This window comes from Bison bison, unplaced genomic scaffold (assembly GCF_000754665.1).
Source record: "Bison bison bison isolate TAMUID 2011002044 unplaced genomic scaffold, Bison_UMD1.0 scf7180017864374, whole genome shotgun sequence".
In the NCBI taxonomy this organism is placed as follows: Eukaryota; Metazoa; Chordata; class Mammalia; order Artiodactyla; family Bovidae; genus Bison; species Bison bison.
In genome coordinates, this window is record NW_011494946.1 from 5,133,445 (window position 1) to 5,159,457 (window position 26,013).

Genomic DNA, 26,013 nt, shown 5'->3' on the forward strand with positions numbered 1-26,013 from the left:
GGCATCCAGCTTTGGGATGGTCTGTTACCTACTGCTGTAACAGCAACAGTTCACTGAGATCAGACTCCCTTAGGGGACGGACACACGCCGCCGCTCCTGAGAGTCCGGGCTGTCTCTCGTGTCTAGCTGAAGGCATGGGAGACACTTGCAGGGTACGTGGCAGAGGATTCCTAGCCTTGTTCTCTGAGTGTTCAGCCCAAATCTACTGAGCACCCAACAGGTCAAAGACACCAGCGAATTCAAAAGGAACGTGGTCACTTCCAGCCTGGGAGTTGTCAGGGGCACCAAGAGCACCAGACAGGAGTGGGTGCTGCTGCACCCCAGGTGTGGAGCATGAGGCAGCAGCGGGGTCGCTCCAGACTGTGTCGACCGGGGGTCGGGGGTGTACATTGGCCCTCTGTTGTAGTGTGGCAGTCCAGGTGAACTAAAGCGACTAGGAGACACGTCCAGGGAGTCAGTTTAATGCCCCCAGGGTTCTCAGACCCAGTACAGCCTCAGACTCCACGAGGGTTGCTACAGCCATCCTTTGGTTCTGATTTTCGGGCCTCTTAAAACAGAAGTGTAAATGCTAACGATCAGAAACACCAAATTAAAAAGAGAATCAATTTAGATAATTAGCCTTAAGCACAAAGGATTCTTAAAAGAACCCTACATTTTTCACTGACTCCTAGATGGATTTCTAATAAAAAAAAAAAAAGAAAACTCGAGAAATGTATATTGCTGACCTTCATTTTTTACTTATTTTTTTAAAAAGAGTAAACCAAAAGAAAAAAACTTTACAGCAAATATTTTGCATAAATATAAACATGCATGTCTACTTCATAATTAAGCAAAATAAAACTTTCAGGCACAAGATTTTAATAATCATTAAAGAACGAGACAATGAATTCAAGACAGAAATAACAGGAGCAACAAAGACATTTCATGACATTTCAATTGGTCTTCTCGTCCAACCTACTGGTTAAGGCCTGAGTTTTATGGATCCTACCTTCCTCACCAAATGGAAACATACGCTGTGGCTGCACCTAATGCATATCCACATGAGAGACAATTACTCTTTCAGAATAGTGTAATAAATACTTCACATGCACACACCCCTCCACACACACCCTACTTAACCAGCCTCTCAAATAGGGAAGTAATAAGGATCTTGGAATTTTCAAGTTTTCCTACCACTGAAACACATACACATTAAAACCACACTTTAAAAAAATGATTCTGCTACAGAAATAAAAGAGTTAATAAGTGGCGTCACGACACATCTCTAGTCTGTTACGTTTCCCTGAACCACGCCCGTACGGCAGCTTGCTTGCCACGGCTCCTCAGATGCTTCACTGCACCCAGTGGCAGATGGTACACAGAACAAGGGAAAGGCCATTTTAACGCTTCGGTCGGACAGTCTCCAGCTGTCCCTGGAGGCCGGGAGCGTTCCCGAGGTTCTGTGCCCTCTTCCCACCAGGCCGCAAGCCTCTCCAGTCTGCTCCTGCGAGCTCCAGGCGAGAGGAGAATCACAGGGCCTGCTCAGGGCCCACGCCGACCAGCGCTTGAGCAAGGGGAAGGTCCGTGTGGGCTGGTGGCACCCACAGAGCCCCGTGAGCGGGGCCGGGGCAGGCGGCTGACAAGGCACAGAGGCAGGAAGAACAGGTCCAGCTTGGCTGGCAGGAGGGCACTCGTGAGGGGGAGTCTGTGAGGCTGGAGGCTTCATTTCCAAAAAGAAAGGATTCCTTACTCTGCCGGGCAAAGCTGGAGGGCATGCAGAGGCAACCAGCACAGACTTGTGTGGAGAACAGAACCGGGGCTGGGCCAGCAGCTGTGACAGGCCTGCAGGGCCAGCATGCGGGGATGGGGCGGGGGCTGCGTGCAGAGCCCACCCCCCAAGGCAGGCCACCGGCAGGCACTGCCGAGGCACCCACAGACCCCGCACAGGCCCAGACCCCGGGCTGGCCACGCGCATCAAGCCTCTGAGGAGAGGAAAGGAGGGAGAGAGGCTTAAATAGATCTATCTTTAGTCCAAGTTCCTGGTGCCCGCCCCAGCCTGAGCAAGTGAAGAGCGGTGAAACAATTCCCACGTCCAGAAACAATTCACGTCTCCCAACCATCACCTTCAGGCTTCCCTGGCAGCTCAGACGGGAAGGCATCCACCTGAAGTGCAGGAGACCCAGCTCGATCCCTCACTCAGGAAGATCCCCTGGAGAGGGCAATGGCAACCCACTCCAGTATTCTTGCTGGAGAATCCTATGGACAGAGGAGCCTGGAGGGTTACGGTCCATGGGGTCGCAAACAGTTGGACATGAGTGAGTAACTAACATACACAACCACGACCTTCAGCTTCCCTGAGCTGTCATTACCAAGAAATTAAAAACAATCAATTCATTCTAAGTAAGTTCCTACCTGCCATGAACTCCACGAAGCCGCGTGATGGGCAGAGGACCCAGCACAGGTGCTGGAGTGACCCTGAGCGCAGCTGGTGGAGTGGCGTGAGCAGGCTGCCTGGCCCCGACTCCAGCTTACTGGGACCACCGCGCGGGGGACACAGATGACTTCGTGAGGCTCAACTCAAAGCCCCTGCCACCAATCACCTAGCTTCTTCCTGGGTCCAGACTGCTTCCCTCCACTAGCCAAGGAGGGAGAGGTCACCGGCGGGAGAAAGGTCAGTCTTCACGTTCTCAATACGGCTGAATCGAAGCCGACAGATATTTCTCAGGACATAATCATTCAGGTGACAGAAGTGGGCGACTCCATACTAACGCACTGATTGTAGGACGACTTATCACACATCCATGGTGTACAGACGCTTCCCCCCAATAACAGATTCATCTGGAAACGGCACACCACAGAAGGCAATCCCGTGACTTCCTTCTGGTTGCGTATAAAAAATGAGCCAGCTTGGGACTCAGGCACAAACAGCGGTGCAAAAGCAAGAACGGGGGAGCCCTGCCAACACCTGCTCATTGCACACTGCATGCCTCCCAGCCAGACCGCAGTCTGGAGAGCAGCTGCCGGCCCATCTGCCCAGAGGCCTCCTCACCTCAGCCCTCCCACTCGTCCCCACTGGCAGCCTTCGAAAGAAGCCCTCTCGTTATGGATCCATGCGGAGCTTAAAGCCCCAGTTTAAGCAAGTCACGGGCATCAGCACCATGGCTGCTGGCTTCCTTTCCTTCCCACCAACCCTCACGTGGGACTGATGTATTCAGGGACTGCGTGGATCTAAACTGGAGAGTAGGAGCCCGCACTTCTATCTTTTGGAATCCAGGAAAAGCTCGGATGCACAACACAGCTCTTACACAGGCCCATGGACAAGACTCTCTGGTTCCAGTAAGATTCAGGGGCAGAAATGGGAAGGCCTGGTCTGGGGCAAGACGCTGGCCCCACGCCAGCCACGCACGTCCCTTCCTCATCTGCAGGCGTGGGGCTGAGCCACGAATCCAGGCCCCCCCACGGACGCTCTCGTACCCCTTCCTGAAGTCCGTTTCTACACAGGCCTGCCAGGCCGGGTCAGGCAGAACCTCCTCACCACCTCGGGTCCATAGCTGGAAGTGGCTGGAACATGCGTCCGTGCTGGGGTTTGAGGCTGCCCCCACCCCCACCCGTCCTTTCACTGGGGCAAACCATTTGGTCATGCTGGTGGCTGCTGAGGTTTGACACTGAAGCACTGGCCAGGAGAAGAAGTGGCCTTTGAGGAACCTAGACCAGGGCACATTTGTCTAGTTTCCATTAACAGTGTTAACCAAATAGAGATACAATTCTGTTAGTTCTGCTATAGATCTACTTAAAACTTTGAAACATTGAGATTGTTCAAAAATTACGTGAGAAAATCACCCATCACCACTCAGTTAAAGACATGCACGTCTGAGTGCTTCAGAGCCTCCAATTCCTCGTAGAGTCACGATCCCCGCATTTTCCTCTCAGCGTGGACTGCACGCTAAAGCAGCCTGTTCTCGAGGCAGATCTGTGCACCAAAAAGTTGATTTCAAAAGATCCGGCTCTAGTCATCACTGTCACTGCCAGACTCGCTCAACTGCAAGTCATTTCCTATAAAGAGAAAACAAAGTCAGACCAAAAGGACACAGTTTAGAAACAGCTCCCCCGTGGTTCTTTGGTTGCCTGTCTGGGCTCTCACGCTCCAGTAACACCAGGCTGGCTCAGTTTAATTATGGAGGAAAACTGATTTGGCTCGGCCACAAAACTGGTGCCGTCAACGTTTTAAAAGAATTGCTCTTTTTGCATCTGCAAAGGACAGCAATACTGCGTAATGAGGCAGAGCAGGGAGGGACTGGCTACACGGTTTTTACATGTCTCAATAAACAGCAAAAACTAGTCATAAATTGACTATCTAGTGGAATTGTTCATATAAAGTTTCTTTATAAGAGCAAAAATAATAATACCCAGTTGGGCTTCCTGGTCAGGCAGCTAAATTCTGTTTATGCCAATAATATGCTAATGCAGCATAAACACACACCCAGCCCCTCTGGCCGGAACAGTCACGTTATTTTACACCTCAGGTCTGAACTACTGAGTTCTGTAAAACCTTCAATTTTGTTCAGCATGCAACATCTAGGTTTAGGAGTGAAGAATGTAAAGCTTTTCCATCTAAAAGAATAAGAGGACTCACAGGACCTCAGCTGATACCACCTGGAATAGAACAAAAGTGAACTACATTTCTGGATCACTGATCTCCGGATCACTGATCACTGATGTCCTCTCAGTGTGTTCTCAGGACCCCAGGGTCCCCGAGGCCCTTTCGGAACACTTTGACCCGAGCTCCTCCCTTTTCTGACTATAAACCTTTGTGACGCCAGATTTTCTTCACAGACTTCAACCCACACAACTGATGGCAAGGCTGAATGCAGAAGCAGATGTAAACTCCCTACTTTGTAAAAGCGATTGGCAAAATTTTAAAGCAATGTTACTCTTCACACTAAATATTTTTTTATTTAGAAAATTTTTATAAAAGTATTGCTTTTATTATCATATGGCTGATTGTCATTTTTTCAGATGAATTACTGAGTATTTTAAGCATGTCCCAGGTTTAATTTCTAACGTGGTAAACACTGACACAAGCTATAAACGTAAAAGCTCCTTGGGGTCCTCAATAATTTTTATGACAGAAAGAGGTCTGAGAGCAATAAAGGTGACCTCTGCTGTCCCAGATGTGGGAAGGAGGGCACAGCACCAGCAAGTAATCCCAATCAGAAGAGCTGAGCACCATCGCTTACGAAGAAGGTGACATGCATGTGAACAGCTCAGCATAACGGAGCTGAAGATTCAGTTCTGAGATTTCTTAACAGTTTATTTGACACAGGTTCAAGCTGATCCATTTGTTTTTTGGGGGAAAAGATATAATGCATGCTACCATTTAGGAAAACAATACTATCTTCACTCTGTATGTTTTTACATTAGGGTTTAGGAGATCTGTGCTATTTACTTTAACTTTAGGGTTTGTAAGTTGGTTCTGGTTGACGATCCTAGTTTAAGTAACTTCAGTACTTTATTGGATATGTGGTATGCAAAGATTAAGGTCTTGCCATTGGAAAAGCTACGAGCCGGGAGAGCTAATAAAGAGCCATAAAGAACTAAAAAGGAGTTTAAGGCACTTAAACATGCACTGAGCTATTTTTGGCTCTTACTTTCTGGGAGGAAAGGAAGCTTGGCACTGACTGGGTAAAACAAGAGCTGAGTTACACAGTCACAGGCGCTGCAGTCATTCTCCAGTATGAATACCAGAGGTCCAGTGTAAAACTTAGTTCCCTGAACCAATGGGGAAGAGTGCCAAGTATACCTGAAATCCAGAAGCTCAGCCTGCATCGTGAGATGGCAGAAGACAGCCTTCACTGGCATCCCAACAGTGCTGAACCCACTCAGGTAGGGGAGCAGGGACCGGCACACACGCGAGTGTGCGTGCTGAGGTGGGCGGGGAGTGCTCTCGCCCCAGCGGGCAGAGGCCTACAAGGCCGGCCCCACACAAGGGGTCTGTTAGACGTCTACAGTGTGGAGCTGAGAGCGACTCCGCCTGCCCCACAGGAGCACGGTTATGACACCTCCCGAAGTCAGCCCAGGAGGACACCCAGCTCCAGGGACTCTGGCAAGAGGACAGGGCACAGACCTGCATCTCCCCGCCTCCAAGACGAAGACGGCTGTTCTCGTTCCCCTCTGCCTTACCACCACCAGCTGTGAAGAAGGCCACAGACACTACAGTGTCCCTTTCTTCCCTCCTGCCCAAGGTTGGCTGGTTCCAAACTCACACATCAGCACTTCCCAAAATCCACAAAACTTAATTTGTGCCAATACAGAAAAGCAAAGAGAAGGAACAGATTTTTAATTTTGTGCTTCCTGTTTTTACTGCTTGGGGACTTTATTTGCTCCTTTCTGCTTCAAACTGTCTTTGCAGGACCCTTTCTTATGCCGTAAATATCTTCAGGTTTATAGACTCTGGCGTAAGACGACAGAAGCCACTGCTCCGGCTGGCCCTCCCAGCTCCGCCCGGGCTGTAGGCAGGAAGGCCCACTTACTGAGGGTGCTCATGAGCTGCGTGCTTCCCGGCGGCCTCGCAGCTCCGGTCCCGTTGGCCACGGCTGGCCGGCCGCCATAGGGCTGCGGGGGCGACGCAGGGCCGCTGTCCTCGCCGCCACTGCTGGAGCTGTCGTCGTCGCTCCCTGACGAGCTCTCCGAGTCCGAGGAGCTGCTCCCGCTGCTGCTGCTCATCTGCTCAATGATGTCCACTTCGGCCCTCAGTTCTGGAATAGATGACAGGGCGGGGTCAGTGTGTCGAGCTTTCCGCACACAGGGCCCAGGCAAAACCCAGAGCAACCACGGATACCTGAAGACAAGCTCCTACCTCTCGAGCCCTTAAAAACAAACAAAATGACCAAAACCAACAAACAAAAACACCTAACATGTCTCCGGAGAGACAATGGAAACATTTAATTCACCTAAAGTACCCAAAATGGACACTGGTTCAAGATAACGATTCTTTTAAGAAATGAAGTTAAATCTGTTTGGCCTTATCTGTTTTAAAAAAAAAAGGAAAAAAAAAAAAAAAAGATTGTGAATGACAGGATTAAACACCAAATAGGAGAAGAGCCGTATTTTGCTCAGGGGCTGAGAAATATCTGACCAGGAACTAGAAGGTCTGAGCACTTACTTTGGATCCACCTCTAACCAGCTGGGAGACCCAGGTGGAAGGCAATGAATTTTCCAGGACGCTCTGGAAAAAGAAAGGGCCAGAGCAGACAGCCTCTGGGGTCCTTTCCTTGCACGTCCCACAAGGCTCACAGGAGGGGCCAAGGCTGCTAAAGAATGTCTTTCTCTTCCTCCCCTGTCCTCTTTACACATCTGATGAACAGCCATGCCTTTAGGTGCTGCGTTTGTATTAAACGTAAAGCAGGGAAATAACACGTTTTACCCGACCACTTCAGTGTCTGTGAACGTATTAAGGATCCACCACAGAATACATCGGGGAAGGCGCCAGATTCCCCTGTCCAAACACACCACAAGACCTTAAATGACTATGGTTCCTTTAAGCGTAACTGGCAACAACCAACTACTCATGGCCCAATTCCTATTCAGCTAAAGTGAAAACCTGCACAGTCAGCATTCCAATGTCCAGGAGGAAAAACAAAACCCAGAGGCTTAACAACTGTGCCCCACACACAGAGTGATCTCATTTGCAAAGAGACAGTATTTCCACAAGGTGGAAAAGGCAAATTTCCCAAGGGCAACTTTTTATCTTTTCCTGTTTACTGCTGTTATGGGTTTAATTTTATTTCATAAAACTTCAAAAACATGAAATACAACACTTACCTTCATAACTTCCTAAGAGTCTGGACAACTAAAACCATCCACTGTGGGGGAGAAAACCATGGTGAGCTCTGTCTCAGGCTTGCACTAGAGAGAGCCTGACCAGACAGCTAAGTCCTTCGAGGCCACTGGTCTTTATGGAGCTTTCCTACTTCACACTTTGTGTCAGTACAAAGCACTGGCTAAGGAATTTAACCTAGACACTGTGTTTACATTGACACGCTTGGTTTTCATCCCCAGCACCTGGGAATTCTCTTCTTCCAAAACCCTAAGGTGTGCCATACGGACCTTCAGATGGTACTCAGGCTTGTTTCAACCCCGGGCCTCTAAGCAGACCGCTGCAGAGACAGCCACAGCCCAAGTCGCTGAACTCCCCCTTATCAGACGAGGTGAGTGGTAACCCCTGCACACCCATCGCCTCTGGAATGGTGACCCCTGCATAAACTGCTACAGTGGCAGAGAATGCCCGTGCTGCCAGCCCTGTGACCTCCACAGAAACTTCAATGCCCTCCTCCAAGTTGCTACTGGGGCTCCAGAAACCGCTCTCTACCTCTTTTGATGTCATCCAGCTGAGGTTCAGGTGAGGGGTTATCTTTTAAGGGAGAGGTTTTAGGTCCAGCCGGAGGCTTCGTTGGCGCTCTGAACGGCATAGGTGGAGGTGGTGGCGGCTGGGATGGCTGTGGGGGTCGAGGGGGCTGCTGCTCCATTCGGGCTTGGATTTTACTGCTCCCCTCAGCTCTGAAATGAGAAATGGTCTGTGAATTGGAGGGGCAAAAACAGCGGTTCTCAGATCTGCCCCAGTTACCAAGTACCCGGAACCATCTGCAGAACCACAGGCTTCAGAAGACTGTGCCTATGGTTTTAGCACACAGACGACTCATGCTGCTGTGTCCCAGCTCTGCACTGTGCACCAAGGAGGAATGGACACAACACTCGCTGCCCTCAAGGGGCTCACGTTTTTTACCGAGCAGCAGCTAGGGCACTGAGGTAGGATATACTGTGATTGTGAGAACCCGTCTGAATTACAGAAAATGTAACTACTCAACTTCTGCACACTATAAAGTTATAACCACAGGCAAATGAGTTATTAAAGAAAACTAGTTCTGGAGAAGGCAATGGCACCCCACTCCAGTACTCTTGCCTGGAAAATCACATGGACAGAGGAGCCTGGTAGGCTGCAGTCCATGGGGCCGCTAAGAGTCGGACACGACTGAGCGACTTCACTTTCACTTTTCACTTTCATGCACTGGAGAAAGAAATGGCAACCCACTCCAGTGTTCTTGCCTGGAGAATCCCAGGGACCGGGCAGCCTGGTGCGCTGCCCTCTATGGGGTTGCACAGAGTCGGACACGACTGAGGTGACAGCAGCAGCAGCTCTGGAAATACTGGCCTCTTTGCAGTTTTTTCCCCATTATCTACTTACCACTTGCTCATTTTGTTACAGGCCAACTCTTGCTGGCAGCACGCAAAGCATTCCACCCCAGACCAAGAAAGTACCATCCATTAACAATTTCTTTTGTAAATGGACTAGCTCAGCATTTTTCAAACTTTGGGGAATCTCTATTAAAATGCAGACTGTGACTTAATAGGTCCTGAAATCTCATACTTTTAACAAACACTTAAGTGATAAATAATAGAACCACTGGGTTACTTCTACTTATAGAATAAAATTTGACTTTAAAATAAAATCTAATTTTCCTCATATGACACATGTAATGCCTGTCAAATTAAAAATTAAAAGAGAGCTCACTATTCAAAACAAATTAGTGATCAATGGCTTCCCTGGTGGCTGAGATGGTAAAGCATCTGGCTACAATGCAGGAGACCTGGGTTCAATCCCTGGGTCGGGAAGATCCTCTGGAGAAGGAAATGGCACCCCACTCCAGTACTCTTGCCTGGAAAATCCCATGGACAGAGGAGCCTGGTAGGCTATAGTCTACGGGGTCGCAAAGAGTTGGACACGACTGAGCAACTTCACTTTCTTTCTTTCTTTCTTTAAGTGATAAAACACTGCTGGTGCCCAGATGACACTGAGTAGTAACAGAAACCCCAACAACCAACAGCTTCTGGAAGGCTAACCGCAGCCCCTGGCTGGAGAAAGTAATCTACCGACACACACTGAGCAGCAGGAGAGGGCTCCATGACGTCCGCCCGGCAGAACTCCCCTCGGCCCTGAGGCAGTCACCAGCGCACTGACCCTGTCTCTTCATCTGTGTGCGGAAGGATAACACCACCCTTCCAAAAGTTACTTGTAAAGGTTGAACAATGCACGTAAAACATGGAGCACAGTGCCGGGCCTGTGGTAAGACCTCAATAAATGCTGGGTACCTTTTCTTTTTGTGGAATGAGTAAAGAAAAACAGCTTGAGGAAGCATACACAGAAAAACATCGGACTGTAACACTCTCTTTAAAATTTACTCTATTACAATAATTACTGTATCACAATAATAGAACCACTGGGTTACTTCTACTTATAGAATAAAATTTGACTTTAAAAGAAAATCTAATTGGCCTCATTTGACACATGTAATGCCTGTCAAATTAAAAATTAAAAGAGAGCTCACTATTCAAAAGAAATTAGATAAAGCTTTGATATTATAATAATCTCAAATGTATCCTGTAAAAATTTAATGTCACTCTAAAAAAGAATATATATTACTCAATTATTCTTTCATAATTTTAAGTCTATAAACTTAAATCTTATCCCTTTGGTGGTACTGTATCAACAGCCACGTCAGTCAGTTCAGTTGCTCAGTCGTGTCCGACTCTTTGCGACCCCATGAATCGCAGCACGTCAGGCCTCCCTATCCATCACCAACTCCTGGGGTTCACTCAAACGCACGTCCATCGAGTCAGTGATGCCATCCAGCCATCTCATCCTGTCATCCCCTTCTCCTCCTGCCCCCAATCCCTCCCAGCATCAGAGTCTTTTCCAATGAGTCAACTCTTTACATGAGGTGGCCAAAGTACTGGAGTTTCAGCTTTAGCATCATTCCTTCCAAAGAAATCCCAGGGCTGATCTCCTTCAGAATGGACTGGTTGGATCTCCTTGCAGTCCAAGGGACTCTCAAGAGTCTTCTCCTACACCACAGCTCAAAAGCATCAATTCTTTGGTGCTCAGCCTTCTTCACAGTCCAACTCTCACATCCATACATGACCATAGGAAAAACCATAGCCTTGACTAGATGGACCTTTGTTGGCAAACTAATGTCTCTGCTTTTGAATATGCTATCTAGGTTGGTCATAACTTTTCTTCCAAGGAGTAAGCATCTTTTAATTTCATGGCTGCAGTCACCATTTGCAGTGATTTTGGAGCCCAAAAAATAAAGTCTGACACTGTTTCCACTGTTTCCCCATCTATTTCCCATGAGATTAATAAGACTGACTTAATCATAAAGCACACCTTTCTCCCCAGTGACTTCTACGTTTCAGGTCTTAAAAACATTATTTGTTTTCATTGCCTTTGAGGAAAAGATATTTTATTGACTTGTCTGAGAAGACACAGGTGGGAGCTGCTGAGCCTGCCAACAGGATGCTAAGTTCCCAGATGGGCACACTCTTATAAAATAACTGAATAGACAAGTAAGTCTACAGAAACGGCATAGCAACCTTTATCTGCTTGTTCACATACCGCGTCTTCTTGACCTGGATGCTGCTGCTGAGCTTTTCCAGCACATACTCTCCAGTGTCGTGATTGATGATCAGCACACAGTCCTTCTGGTAAGGCCGCTTGTTCCCCTTGAACACAGTCATCGGTGGTGTGGATCCCTTTTCGACCACAAAAGAACAATTCAGACAATCAAACCAAATACCCCAGTTATGAATATCAAGACTGAATTTAGAGCTGGCTTTATCTCATCAAATCTTTTATCAGAACTACCCAAACAGGAATAGAAAGGGGATTTCCTTGGTGGTCCAGTGGCTAAGACTCTGTGCTTGCAAGGCAGGGGGCCTGGGTTTGGTTCCTGGTCAGGGAACTAGATCCCACATGCTGCAACTAAGACTCAGCGCAGTCAAATAAATAAATTTTTTTTTTTTTTAAAGAAACAGAATAAGCTGATTTGCATTTTATTTTTGCTTGGGAAGCCAGGAGTTAAAGAGGAAATAATATAGCAAGAATCTATAACTGTGCAACTATCTCTAAGTAATCAAGAAATAAATATTGAATTTTTAAGTTACTGTACACTTTCCAGAGATTTGGGAAATGTTACAAATAACAGTAAAGTGTGAACTGAGAAACAGAAGTGACGCATTCCTGTCTGACACTGAGTAGAGCTCTCACTATGAGCAGTAAAGCTAGTGAGTGATCTCTGCATTTCCTTGTAATAGGAGAGTCCGGGCTTCCCCTTCATGCTAAGTAACCACACACCTCCAGGCTCACTGTTCTGGCTGGTTCAAGTACCTCAAGCCACTAACCTGCCTAAGGCCTTCCATGACTGCCCAGTGCTTAAGGCCCAAGAAGAAAACCTATAAACCAGCCACCTGGCCCCTCCACTGCACCGGCTCCTTTCACCCCGGGCTCTGCTGGTTCCAGAGAAGAAGGCACCAGTCCTCTCTGAGAACCACAAGTTCTGTCCTGCAGGGATTTAACAAGGATTCTGTCTGCAACATCCTAACCCCTCCCTCCCTTTCAGTTATTCAACCTTCAAATCTGCTCAAAGGTCACTTCCTCAGGCAAGTCTCCCTAGATTTTCTAAAGTAAGTGCAATGTTTTCCTACAGTTATTTAAACTCCCTAAGGACAAGAAACACGCTTGTTTTCTTCAAGAATATATTCTCAGTACCTAGTAATGAGCCAGCACCACAGTGGGTGGATGTTAACATTTGCCAAATGTATCGTTTAATCCCCTGGATGGAATCAGAAATTGGTTGGCTCCTTGACTCCTGGTTCATACAGTAAAAATTAAGAGCTGGAAGGGACGTTAGGGATCATTTATCTAACCTCTTTATTTTACATTTGGGAAAGTAAGGTCCAAAGGGAGATGATGCAACCTGCCAAAGGCAACAACTAATGAGACAGCAGTTTGAACTGGCAGACAGTTTTTTGTCAGTACAAAGCTTCCCAGGCTCTCTGTCTAGAGCCTTTTCATTCTCTCACTGGTTACCAAGAACTAATCATGTTCCAGGACAGGCCTGGGACATGCACGTGTTCATTAAGACTATTCTGTCTGATCCTTGCGATCAGAGTGGTGCCTTGGTAAGACTTTAGCAGTGTCTCTCTGTGAGGGTTCTCCACTCAGCTTTTAATCTGTGGCTCTGAACCTAGGCCCTGCCTGAAACTGCCAGCCTTAACATCACCCCCTGCCAGATTCACAAACCACGCTGATGCTGCCCCTGCCTCTCCACGCCCCTAAGCTATTGCTGTTTTATACTCATAGGGCACTTGGGCCTCTTTCTCTGCAGCTGCTGGGGGAGGCTACATATGTCTAAAGGAGGAGCCAGGTCCCACCTTGCCTTCTTAGGAACAAATGGGGAAAGGGAGTTTGGGAAAAACGACAAAGAATTTTTTTTACTCAGGAGCCTGGGAAGCATGAATTCCATCCCATCTGACCCCCATACTTCCTTTTCTCCTTATGTTGGCACTTCAGAAATCTAGAAGTTTTTAAAAAGGAGGAAATCAAATTGCAATAACAGAATATGAGGATTCACTGTGATTCCACATTAAAAAACAACGATGTAATAACACCTACAGGGATATGTGGCAGCGTAATTGTGACTTCATCTCCTTTGCCGACCTGAAGCTCTCCTTCACAGGAAGTATCTATAGACGCCGGCTTAAAGTCATCTAAAGGGAAAGAAAAAAAGCATTTATCCACCAGGTTACTTGTATTAAGTGCTTGCACGGTATTCGCATGTAAGAATGGAAATTTGTTGTAATTCAGATAAAAGAAAATACAAACCACTTAGAATTTCTTAAAATGTTATCTCACTGTGGAAAACTTCTCATGTACAACAGCAAAGAGAATAATACAATGAGTCCTGTGTACCATCACCCAGCTTCATTACCAGTTCTGGGACAATACTGTTTCATCTGTACCTCCATATACTTTCCCTCTTATCCCCACTGGATAATTTTGAAGGAAAAAGGCTAGAATTTATATAACTTTTCATTAAGCAAAGATACTCCCTTCCCGTAAGTGACAGATGAAAATTCATGCCTTATTACCCCACAATGAGGTGTTTTATTAGGGTTATTTTAAGGATGAAAAGCGACAGAGTATGTTTTTAAAACCCTGTGATTATAAAACACAGTATGAAACATGAAAGGTCACAGCATTTTGATAAGAACTGTCAAAGTGAGGATTTGCCACACTCCAGTTCCATAGCTTTAATAAGAATATTCCTATAGCTATCTGGAGCAGAAGGTTGAACTGTATTTCCAAAGGTTAATCCTGCCCATGTTTCTGAACTGCAGTTAAGGCACAGCGTGAACAGCCACCTTACTCCCTTTTAACACAAACCTGCCTCAAACTGCAGGCCAGGTACTTCAGTAAAGTGTCTTATTTAAACTGCACGTTGTCCTTCATTCTGCTACAACACCAACTTAGTAAACTGCTCAGGAAATGATGCTGCTCTTATCACATTCCCAAAACCCAGCCCCTCAGAGGGCTGATCTGCTGTCAGCAGGAAGCAGAGTAATGGCCTGGCAAGTGACCACAGGAAAACAGAAGTTCATTATCTACTACGCCCTGTTTCAAGGTGTTGAGTCACATCTAAGAACTCCTCGGACAAAAACAAGTCTTAACCAGTACTGGGGCTACCAGGACGCGAAACCAGGAGTCTGTGAATCATAGTGGGATGCTCTGGCGGCCAATTCTTCACCCAGGATACACAGTGGAAAGGCCCTCCCTCAACAGAGTCTGTAATCATGGAGAAAAAAAGAGGTCCAACATAATGACTATTTGCACATTCCTTATGCCTGCTGGCTTTTGCTTCCAAACATAGATCGAGCTCTAAGTTATTCCTGGCTCTCCAATCCTAATTTTACTTTCCATCCACAAGGGACTGGATCTGGAGGAAAAGTCAGGGGTAGACTGGTGACCTCAAAAAGACATCAAAGCACGAGAGAAGCTGGCACAGATATATGGAGGAAAAGAAGACGGATGAGGTGCAGAGCTGCGGATTCTGGGGCTGCAGCCGGGCGCCGGGGAGGCCAGAACCAAAGCGGGCAAGGAAAAAAAAGGAAAGAAGACAGGAAAGGAATGGAACAGGAGGGAGTGGAGGCCAACCCCAAGGAAAACGAGAAGAGCTCCTGAAGCGTGGAGATCCCCAGTGGGGATCGGGGTGTGTATCGAGGGGGAGGGGGGCAGGCTGGAATACAAAGAAGCTGGAAACTGATGCGGGGTCGCAGCCCTTCGGTAATAAGAGGGAAAGGTGGAGGATGCCAACCCCGAGGAAACGAGAAGAGCTCCTGAAGCGCGGGGATCGGGTTGTGTGTGGGGCGGTGGGGGTGAGGAGAGGCTGGAATACAAAGAAGCTGGAAACTGATGTGGGGTCGCAGCCTTTCGGTAGTAACAAGGGGACGTGGAGGTTCAGGGCGCAAGAGGGTCCAATGACCTTCGGAAGAAGCATTTGGTAGCGCAAGGCGGAGAAAACCTGGGAGCTGAGGGAAAGGTCTGGAAAAAACCAAAGGAAAAACCCGAGGTCCCCCGAGGGAGGGAACGCCGGCAAGGCCCCCTGGCCTTGTGCGGGGCCGAGGGCGGCCGAGGGGCGGACTCACAGCGGATGGTGTGGAAGGAGGCCCGCGGCCGCTTCTCGAAGCTCTCCCCGAGCCGCAGGCAGTGCTCCTCGCGGTCCAGCAGCGGGTTGGCCGTCCCGTTCATGGCCCCGCAAGGGCCTCGCGCCCGCCCGGGAGCCCTCCTGGCGCGGCCCCGGCCCGAGCCGCCGGCGCCGGCGTCCGGGGGAGCCGCGCTCCCGGGACAGCGCTCGGGGGCGCGCGGGGAGCCGAGCCGGCGCCCACCCTCGCAGGCCGGAAACGAGCTCGGGCCAACGCGTCTGGGCGGGGGACGACTCTGAGGAGACCTGACGGCGGAACTTCCGGCGCCGAGGAGGGACTTCCGGGCCCCCAGCGGAAGTAGCGGGGGCGGTGCCATGGTCGAAGGTCCTCTCCGCGGGGAGAATCCGGATTCGAGGTCTCTCCGCGGGGCGGGGGTGGGTGTTGACCAGTCGAAGGGTTTTGGGTGTTTTTTTTTTTTTTCCCGCGGTGGCTCCCAAATTCTGCTTCTGAGGCTGCTCCTGGCTGGGGGCTCGGCGCGCCCGGCCCCACCCTTCAGGGGAACCTAAGAACTGCTGACTGGGGCGCCCAGCGTGCGGTGGACTAGGCTCACGCGGGTCGCCGCCGCCCGTCGCGGCTGGGCGGCTCGGCTCATCCGCAGGGTCCTGGCGGCCCCACTCTCCGCGTCCCTGAGCCTCTTCTTCGTCGCTTTCGCTCTCCCAGGGCGGCGCGAGGGCCTCAGTTCCCGAAAGGGGCGCCCCCTCGGGTTCATGAGACAGACTCGGGCCACCCGGGCGTAGTAGCTCCGTTTTCCCCGAAAAACGCCGTGTCTCGCGTCTTTGGCGACGGTGACCGACCGCCTCCGGCTCGGACAGCCGTCGTGGTTGTTTTTAAAGACACCCCCGTTTCGCGGACACCGAACCCTGAGGAACCGTAAGGTTTCTCAGTCAGTTCTTGAGAGTGACTTTTTTTTCCTGCCTAAAGCGGCTTACTGACTGTTCAGGTTGTAATTAAGCCTTTCTGTGCGTGAGAGCCCGGCCGCTGGATGTCAGTCCCCTGAAGGCTGGGGTCTGTGTCTTGTTCTTTGTGACCTCTTCTCCTGTAGTGGAGTAGGGCTGTGTGTAGGCTCAGCATCTAGTAAATGTTTGCCGAATTGAAATGTTAAGTGAAAGAACTATTCTAGAACCACTAACTGAGCATCTTAAAAAAAAAAAAACCTGTTCTAGAACCCCCAACCGGAGAGTTATTTTTTTTTTTTTCCCTTTCCTGCGAAGTATCCGATGCTGCTTCGGGCTTGAACCCAGCCTGAGGGACCACATCTGAGAGGACCCTGCCTGTGTGAGTGGTATCCGCTTGAATTCCTCAGGTTGTTGAGGAATGGAGAATCTCCAGTAGTGTTAAATGTTCAATATATGACCATCCACGTCGGAGATGGCTGCTTTGCAAAGGAGAGGGCTGCAGACAAGGATTCTCAGCTCTGAAGAAGAGGAGAAACTGAAGAGAGACCAAGCTTTAGTGTCTGATTTTAAACAGCAGAAACTGGAAAAAGAGGCTCAGAAGAACTGGGACCTTTTTTACAAAAGAAACAGCACTAATTTCTTCAAAGATAGACACTGGACTACCAGAGAGTTTGAGGAGCTCAGATCATGTAGAGAGGTAAACTAATACTTCACCTTGTTGGAGTGATTCTTCATTTAAAATCTGTAGAAGAGGGGTGTTTTATTGCATTCCCAGGGCGAGTGTGAGGTAGAAAATTTATGAATCCTGTCGAAGGCTTCATGAATTTTTGTAGCTTAGATATACACTGTCTCAAATAGTTTGAGCAGTTGCTGAGTTGTAAAATACAGAGGAGAGAGGACTTTAGTGGGCATTTTCTGTTTCTTTAAAGCTAATCTGAAAGTTGTAAATATTGAGTTCTTAGTGAATGATTTCAGTGATGGGTTCATAATGATAATGGTGATGAATACTTCACCACACCCCTTTACATGAACTTAACAGTAGTGTTCTGTGATTTAAACCTTTAAGTAACATGTTGAAGTTTAGCATTAATAGTATTCCCACTTGCTGATGAAATTGAGAGACAAAGCTGTTTAAGTGACTTGTTCAGTGACGGAACGCAGGGTGAGGGGAAGCGTTCAGATTTGAGCGCAGGCAGTCTAACCTGAGAGCCTGTTGTGTTGGCCCTTATGCTGCTGTTTTCTCCACACCAGGTTACCCAGTGTTGGACACAGACGAGGCATCAGTGGCTTCGGGTTATCAGCTCACTGGTGAATCGTCTACTCCGAGGGGGCAGAGGCCTTGTTTCCTGTTCTGGACCTTTTAGTTTGTTTCTTCATTAGGTGGGTGTTGTGTACTGTAACTTTGGGTTCTCTTTCCTCAGTTTGAAGATCAAAAATTGACTATTCTTGAAGCTGGCTGTGGGGTTGGGAACTGTTTATTCCCACTGTTAGAAGAAGATCCAGATATCTTTGCCTATGCCTGTGATTTTTCTCCGAGAGCTGTTGAATATGTCAAGGTTGGTGCACCATCCGTGTGTTGTTATGTTTCTGTTTTCCTAGACTTGTCGGACCTGACTTCTACACCCGTTTTCCCAATTCCGGTCTTCTTCCTGAAGGACCGGCTATGATCACTGTAAATGTAGTTTTCCTGTGTATTTGCATGTATACATACAGAAACATAGCATTATTTAGAAAAGTAGAAAGAAATACCAGACAACATCCATAAACTTGTGTCCACATTTAATGATTGGCAGCATAGAAGGCAATGGCACCCCACTCCAGTACTCTTGCCTGGAAAATCCCATGGACGGAGGAGCCTGGTAGGCTTCAGTCCATGAGGTCGCTAAGAGTCGGACATGACTGAGCAACTTCACTTTGACTTTTCATTTTCATGCATTGGAGAAGGAAATGGCAACCCACTCCAGTGTTCTTGCCTGGAGAATCCCAGGGACCGGGGAGCCTGTTGGGCTGCCGTCTATGGGGTCGCACAGAGTCGGACACGACTGAAGCGACTTAGCAGCAGCAGCAGCAGCATTTTGCTACTTTTGCTTTATAAACTTTTATAGTGTCATTTATAGTTGTATTTAGTTAAGGACTGCAGCTTACACTTTATTATGTACCTAAATCTTCTTAGCCTAAAACATTCCTGCCCTTCCCCTTGACTTTTTCCCCAATGACATTGAGTTTTGGGAGAGCAAGCAATTTTATGTAATGAGGTCCCACATTCCAAATTGGCTGATTGTTTCTTTCTATCATTGTTTAACTTGTTGCTTTATGCCTTGTATTTTCTGTAAACCACAAGTTAGATTTAAATCTAACTTAAAATATTTTGAGCAAAAATACTTTAGTAGGTGATGTAGCTTTTATATTGCATCCTGTCAGGAGGCAGTGATCTAATCTCACTGTAAGTGATGCTAGTTTTGGTCACTGGGTTTAAAGTGACTTCCTAATTCCCCTGTTGGACAGGTGTTTTCTTTTTGTCATTAACAGATATGTGAGGGATACTTTGGCAACATGCAGATATCTATTTTTCCATCAACCTTTCACAATTTTAGCACCTTAGACTTTTTAAATAGTGATATCACATTGTACTATAACCTACCTTCTTCGCTGTACATTGTATCTTGCCTAGTATTTTCATCCCAGTACATGTAGGTCTACTTCATTTCATTTACCTCTTGCAGTATTTCACAGAATGGATGTGCCATATAGTAATAATTGCTTTGTTGATGATTGTTCAAATTGCTTCTAATTTTTGCTCTCACAAGTAGGATTGATGTAATCAGAATTATATGCATGCCCCATAACACATGTGTACATGTCTCTGTGGTGACTAATAGAAGAAATAGAATTCCTTGGAGAAAGCATACACATTAAAATTTAAATAGATAGGGCCAGCTGTCCATCCAGAAAATTATACCAATTTATAATTTCACCAATAATATAAAGATTTTTTTCCCTCTATGCCATCAACATTTAACATCAGTCCTTTTTTTGGCTGCACTGTACAGCGTGTGGGATCTTAGTTCCTCAATCAGGGATCAAACCCACACCCCCATGCATCGAAAGCACAGAATCTTACCTCCTGGACCACCTAGGAAGTCCCACCATCAGTCTTTTCTGTATCTCCCAATCTTATAGGCCAAAAGTACTATCTCCATGTTTTAAATTGTTTATTCTTTATAACAAATAAAGTTGAAGACTTTGTGATATGTAAATAAGCATTAGTTTTTCTTCTGCTTGCGTTTATTCCTTTACTCTATATATGTTTATTCGAAGCCTAATGTAGGCCAATCACTGTTCTAAGCATTGGGATGAAGTAGTAAACAAAACAAACAAAACCGTCACCCACATTGGGCTTATACCGTAGTATGAATTGTCTGTTCATACCTTTGCCCATTTTTCTGTCAGTTTGTTTCTTATTTTGTGGATATATTCTGTTATATCTGTTGCAAATATTTCTTCGAGTTTATTAGGCATTGTTTTATGGTATTGTTTTATTATAGAATTTAAGTGATCACATCAAATGAATAATCATTTCCTTTTGAAGTACTAAGGTTTTATGTTTTTGGAGTTCTATAATCACATAGATATGCTTTTTATAGTTTTGGTTATGAGGATTTTTAATTAATCTGGAAAAGTTTGACGATTATTTTTAGAGTATTTCTTGAGCTCTTGTTTTCTCCGAGGATTCTGGTTATCTCTATGTTATACCATTTGCTATTGTTTCCCAGCTCTTGGATGCTGGCTTTTTTGTTTGTTTGTTTGTTTTTAACTTTTTTGCCCTTTGCATTTCCAGTTTGTGTACTTTCTGTTGTCTTATCATCAAGTTCACTGATTCCTTTTAGGCAGTAAGCATTCCTGTTGATGAGCCTGTCAGAAGCATTTTTCATTTCTGTTACTATGTTTTTGATTTTTAGCATTTCCCATTGATTTGTAGTTTCTATATCTCTGAAATTACCTATCTGATCTTGAATATTGTCCACCTTTTTCATTAAAGCCTGTAATACGTTAATCATAATTTTTTTGTTTTTTAATGTCCAAGCCTGTAGTTCCAGTGTCTGTGTCATATTTGAGTCTGGTTTTCATGATTGTCTCTTCAGACCATGTTTTTTCTTGCCTCATGGTGTGCCTTGTTCTTTTTTTGTTGAAAGCTAGGTATGTTATACAGGGCAGTGGACAGCTGATAAGGGTTTGTAATAATCTAGACTGGAGTTGTGCTCTGTGTTAAAGTCTGTTGTTGGTATAGTTACCTGTGAGGTTTGTTGTTGCTATGGAGATTTCAAACTCCTCTGGTGACTTTGTTGCTCCTGTTGGCTTTGGGTCTTCCCGTTGTGCTGCTCCCCATGAAGAGTCTGTCTCTTGCAGCTTTCCCACAAGTGTTTCTGCCTCTCCAGGAATAGAGCTTTTCTTTCTCATCCCTTCCCCTCCTCTGTCATCCTCCGGGGTCATGAGGCCATTCTCTCTGCAGATGAAGACAAAGTTTGGGCAGAGCAGTGCCCTCCCCAGGGGCAGTGATGTTCCACTAGTGCCCCAAGGACCCAAGGCCCAGGTGACTTTTCCCCTGCGTGTTAAACCTTTGCTCGCTTAAAGGAGCTGAGAAGGTCCAGCCCCAGAAAGAGCCCCGTTCTTTCTGTGAGAGCCTAAGTGATGTCCCTGGTGGAAACACCTGCTAGGGTGTGGACATCCTGGTGGCTTCAGCCCTGGGAGCTTCATGCTGTTTGTCAGATTTCTAGTTTTCTAGAGGCCTCAGGTAAGCAAATGCTTGGGTCCTGCATCTCCCTGAAGGCGCCTCTCCCTCTCCACATCTGGGGGTGGCTGGTGGTTCTTTGACGTCTGCTCTCTCATGGGTTCACAGGAAGTTGCTGTCTGTCCCGCTCATGGCCCTGTAAGGATAGACTCTCCGTCTCCCCACCTCTGCACTGGAGCTGGAATCCTTTTATTTCTGCTGCCCTTTAGCACAAGTGGATAGAGCTAACTGTTCAAACAGTGAATTGAGTGAGAAATTCATTTTCCATTCCTGATAATCATAATCTTTGTTCTCTATCTTTTTAAAAAATTCAATGTCATTTTTGTCACCTGTCTTCTGTTTTATACACTAATGATCCCTCTAAATACATGGGTCTGTTTAGGGACACTCTTTTGTCTCACTGATCTGTTGGTCCCCATTCTCAAACCACACTGTTTAGTACTACATTTTGTAATGTGTTTTGATGTCCTGTAGTATGCCTCCTCCTCCTCCATTGTTTTTCATCTAAAAATTGTCTTGGCTGTTCCTAAAGGTTTTCACTTCCAGATGAAAAAATTCACTTTCTCAAATTTCTAGAAATCTGAAGATTCGGTTGAGATTGTAATAAACTCCAATCTATCTATAAGAGTTATAAGTAGAACTGACCTGTCCTATAACTTTATGTATCTGCTTATTAAGGTCCTTACTTACATTAAAGAAAAGTTTATTATTTTTCTCCATAATGCTGTTATATATGTGTTGAAACCTATTACCATAATGTACCAGGAACACACTTGTAGTTTAAAAAAAAAAGTTTTCTTAGCTTGCTGCATCAAGCACGCACCATACCCAGAAGAAGGGTGGGAGCATCTCAGTAAAGGGAGCCGGAAGGACCTCTCATAGGATTCAGGGTTATAGTGGGTGAGTCAGAGGAGTGTTAAGGGAGCAGAGGCAGGGTTTGATTTATCATCCCTCTGGAGTCACATGCTTCTAAAAACTCAGTTTGGAATATGTGATAGACTGCATACGCAGTTAAAAATAATTTGTTGTGTTTAAAAGAGATCATCAATAAGGACCTACTGTATAGCACAGGGGACTCAGCACAATACTCTAATAACATAAATGGGAAAAGAATTTGAAAGAGAAGATGCATGTATACGTATAACTGAGTCACTCTACACCTGAAACTCAGGCAGCATTATTAATCAACTATACTCCAATATAAAATGAAAAAATTTTAAAGAAAAAAAAGGAACAAAATTATTTGTTAAAATGAGATCTTGCCCCTTGTGGCAGTATTGAATATTACATGCTTTAATGTGAAAATGAGCTGCTATTCAGTAGCAGTGGTTGTTGAGTTCTGTGCAGCAGTGTACATGTGGAAATAGCATCTCCACGGGTGGTGTGCTTTTCTGTGTGTATCAGCATGGATGTTGCATTGAAGGTATTTTGTGTTTTTCTCCTCTCTAGCAAAATCCTCTTTATGACACAGAAAGATGCAAGGTGTTCCAGTGTGATCTGACCAAAGATGATCTTCTGGAGCACGTGCCCCCAGAGTCTGTGGATGTTGTCACGTTGATATTTGTGCTCTCTGCAGTTCACCCTGATAAGATGCACCTTGTCTTACAAAACATTTACAAGGTTAGTGATTGCGAGCCTGCATTTGAGGGTTCGACATCCTGACTTTTCACTTAGCTTCCCTCTGAGGCTCACATGCCGTCTTAATTCACAGTCTCCCTGTTCTTACAAGGTGGGCTGTGTAGTCGATGTATGAAGAGAAGTTCTCCTGTGTGAAACATCCACCTTAAATTCTGTTTGGCTTAGTGGCCATAGCTTGCCTTGGAGCAGCTGCTGGGATCTGTGGAGCCCTGTGGTAAAGTGAGAGGGAGCAGGGGCCCCCACACAGGAGCACACAGTGTGCCTCGAGTTAAACCTTACTTCCCGATGTAGGCCGCTTCCTTTACCTCTCTGAGCTTCCGTTTCATTACCTGTGGAGTGTTGAGATAATGGTTCCTAGATCTTGGGATTTGGGGTAGATTACATGAAGTGTGTTCTTAGTGCCCAGTGCAGTGCCTAGTAGTGGTGAGTGCTCTTAAAAGTCAGCCACGGTCATTGTTGTCTCTCCCATCGTTGCTGTTAGAACTCAAGCTGCCGCAGCTACCAGCAGGCTGCTGCAGCACTCGGGGAGTGAAGTCGCACTTCTCAGTCATGGGACTCGAGACAGGCCACCTTATCATCCTTCCCTTTGATGGTTCAGGTGAAAGTAAAGGATTGAGAAAGCTGGGGAGTTAGACAGCTGGAAAATGGTGGGAGTGGTCAGAGGGTGACTTGCATGACATTGAAAGTATTGCCTTCACAGTATGGGCAAGACTTCAGAACATTACTGTGGGAGTGAGTGATTAAAAGGTGAAGGACAAAGTCTTTGAAAGGGAGGAGCTCAAATCATTGAATCCAGCATGTTTGGAAGGGTAATTCCTGTGTATGTTGAAATTCATTGGAGTTAAAAATGGAGTAGTGTATGGATAAGAGCATAAACCAGAAGATACATTCATCATGAAATTGAGGGAAATGACCCTGGAACTAATAGATGCCCTTGTGGCTCAGTGGTAAAGAATCCATCTGCCAATGCAGGAGACATGGGTTCGATCCCACATCTGGGTTGGGAACGTCTCCTGGAGCAGGAAATGGCAACCCACTCCAGTATTCTCACCTGGGAAATCCCATGGGCAGAGGACTCTGGCAGGCTACAGTCCATAGTGTTACAAAAAGTCGGACACGACTTAGTGACTGAATAACAACAATAATACAGGGTAGTGGGTGATGGTATGATCTGATGACAGGAGGTTCAGAGCTGAAACTTGAGGGCAGAAGGGGGGATGCACAGAAAGGAGCAGTGGGGGGGCAAGGAGGACCCTGCCCCATCCCCACGCTTGGTGGCACTAGGGCCACGGGAGAAAACACGCCTGCTTGAGAGGTGGCAGGGAGAACCGTGTCCTCAGGGGGCAGTCAGGTTGTTAGCACTGGAATGTGAAGGGAGCATTCAGGATACCAGTGATTTCACTGATGAAGGTTCCAGGGACTAGGAAGGAGCGGGAGACAGGAGTAAGCAGTGTCTGGGACTTCGTGGGGATGACACTGCCCACTGTCAGTACTGTTCATCGTGCTGGAGGTCCCAGTCAGCTGGAAAACAGCAGAAAAAGAATGAGAAAGAAATAAAACATTGTTTTCAGGTAGTATAATTGTCTAATGAGAAAATATTAAAGAATATTAATATTAAAGAATTACACAGATATAAGATGAATGTACTCAATGCCACAGAATTGTATACTTTATTTAAAGAAGTAATGTGCACTGTGTCATCCTGGTCCACTTCATGTTATATTTTACCCTTTTAAGTTCGAGGTTTTCGGTAGACTTTTTATTTTGGGGGGAAAATTGACAAGTTGATTCTAAATTTACATGAAGGAATAAAAAGTCAAAACATTCCTGAAGAAGGAGATGGGGCGATTTATACCTTACCAGATATAAAGGCTTATTACAGCTACAGTTATTAAGACAGATGGTATTTGCAGAGGAACAGAAAAATTGACAAATGGAATATGATAGCTTAGAAGTAGATCCATGTATGTATGGAAATTTGATAGTTGATAGAGGTGACATTGGAAGATCCCTGGGGAAAGGACTGCTCAGGAAGTGATTCTGGGACCATTGGTGGTCCATGTAGGAAAAATCCAAAATTGTTTTCTGCTTCACATCCTTATACAAAAGTCATGTATGGATTTAAAGGTGGATTTAAAGACTTAACTGGAAAAGACAAAAGTGTAAGCCTTTCAGAAGAAACTATAGGAAAAAAACTTTGACTTCAGAGTGGGGAAAATTTTCTCAAAGACTAAAAAGCATTCTATGCATGAAGATGATATAATAAAATTAGGAGTTTGTTTTCTTCAGACAATTAAGATGATACAAAGAAATTAGAGAGACCAGGTGGGAAAAGTAACTTAAAATCTACTCAGCTGAGGGCCTTCCCTGGTAGTCCAGTGATTAAGACTCCTCACTTCCACTGCAGAGGGGCCTGGGTTTGATCCCTGGTCCTCTCTTTGGAGAACTAAGATCCCACATGCCACTCACTGTGGCAAAAAAAAAAAACACAAACCTATTCAACTGACAAAGATTAGTATTTCAGAATGTATAAAGAATTCTTGGGTAACGGTAAGAATGACAATGGAAAAACAGTCTTTTTATAGAAGAGGGATATACAGATAGTAAGTTAACGTATGATAACCCAGGAAATGGAAAATAAAACCTTAATGAGACACTATTAGATTATAATAAAGTCCAACGGAGCTGAGTATTAATGAGGATATCCCTCTTCTTGATTTAAATGAAAAGATATAGCATATTGTGTGTATTTTAGTAATAATGAAATGTTATGTTAAAACTAAAACAAAACACTGACTTGAGCTGGCTCAGTCCATACCTGGCCTCTGTTGTAACCTTTCATATGCTAATAAGTTCCATTTCAGCCTCTTCCTGTTTTAGCCCCCAATAGAATTCCTTTTTCAGCTGACCTGGAATGAGTTCACAGCAGCAGTGTGAGGCCACCATACACGGTGACTGGTTCATTAATTGGATATCATGTGCTTCATCAGGAAGTTAGCGGAAGAAGCAGTCTCTCACCCTCTGACAGTCAGACACCCTTTGGGCAGCTCTCCAGTTTAAACAACCACAGAAACATGCTGTTCATGGTAGAGCTAATTACTGTAGGATGGTAACACT

At 46.0% G+C, this 26,013-nt stretch overlaps 2 protein-coding genes across 3 annotated transcripts in view; one reads left to right on the forward strand and one right to left on the reverse strand.

Annotated features, from left to right (window-relative positions):
- Nucleotides 1–715: 715 nt before the first annotated feature.
- On the reverse strand, nucleotides 716–15,891 carry EAF1 (ELL associated factor 1). Its single transcript, XM_010856735.1, has 6 exons — nucleotides 15,517–15,891; nucleotides 13,487–13,581; nucleotides 11,429–11,565; nucleotides 8,348–8,535; nucleotides 6,510–6,734; nucleotides 716–4,032 (listed from the first exon to the last, which is right to left on the reverse strand). The coding sequence occupies exons 1-6, from the start codon at nucleotides 15,887–15,889 to the stop codon at nucleotides 3,986–3,988; spliced, it is 1,065 nt and encodes a 354-aa protein (XP_010855037.1). The 5' UTR covers nucleotides 15,890–15,891; the 3' UTR covers nucleotides 716–3,985.
- The window catches only part of METTL6 (methyltransferase like 6), a 16,415-nt gene continuing 6,206 nt past the window's right edge, over nucleotides 15,805–26,013 (forward strand). Inside the window, exons 1-4 of one of the 2 annotated variants that reach the window (XM_010856733.1) lie at nucleotides 15,805–15,928; nucleotides 16,785–17,166; nucleotides 17,891–18,025; nucleotides 22,708–22,878. In XM_010856733.1, coding sequence (XP_010855035.1) covers nucleotides 16,942–17,166; nucleotides 17,891–18,025; nucleotides 22,708–22,878 — 531 coding nt within the window. In that variant the 5' untranslated portion in view covers nucleotides 15,805–15,928; nucleotides 16,785–16,941. Of the gene's footprint in view, nucleotides 15,929–16,784; nucleotides 17,167–17,890; nucleotides 18,026–22,707; nucleotides 22,879–26,013 lie in introns of those variants that run through there. The other variant, XM_010856734.1, reaches the window with a different exon arrangement.

Coding starts and splice junctions, on each gene's coding strand:
- EAF1 (XM_010856735.1), bottom strand. CDS start 15,889: ATGGCACCGCCCCCGCTACTTCCGCTGGGGGCCCGGAAGTCCCTCCTC. Junction 8,536..11,428: donor ATCCAGGTCAAGAAGACGCG/GTATGTGAACAA, acceptor TTCTCATTTCAG/AGCTGAGGGGAGCAGTAAAA. Junction 4,033..6,509: donor GCAGCTCATGAGCACCCTCA/GTAAGTGGGCCT, acceptor TTCTCTTTATAG/GAAATGACTTGCAGTTGAGC.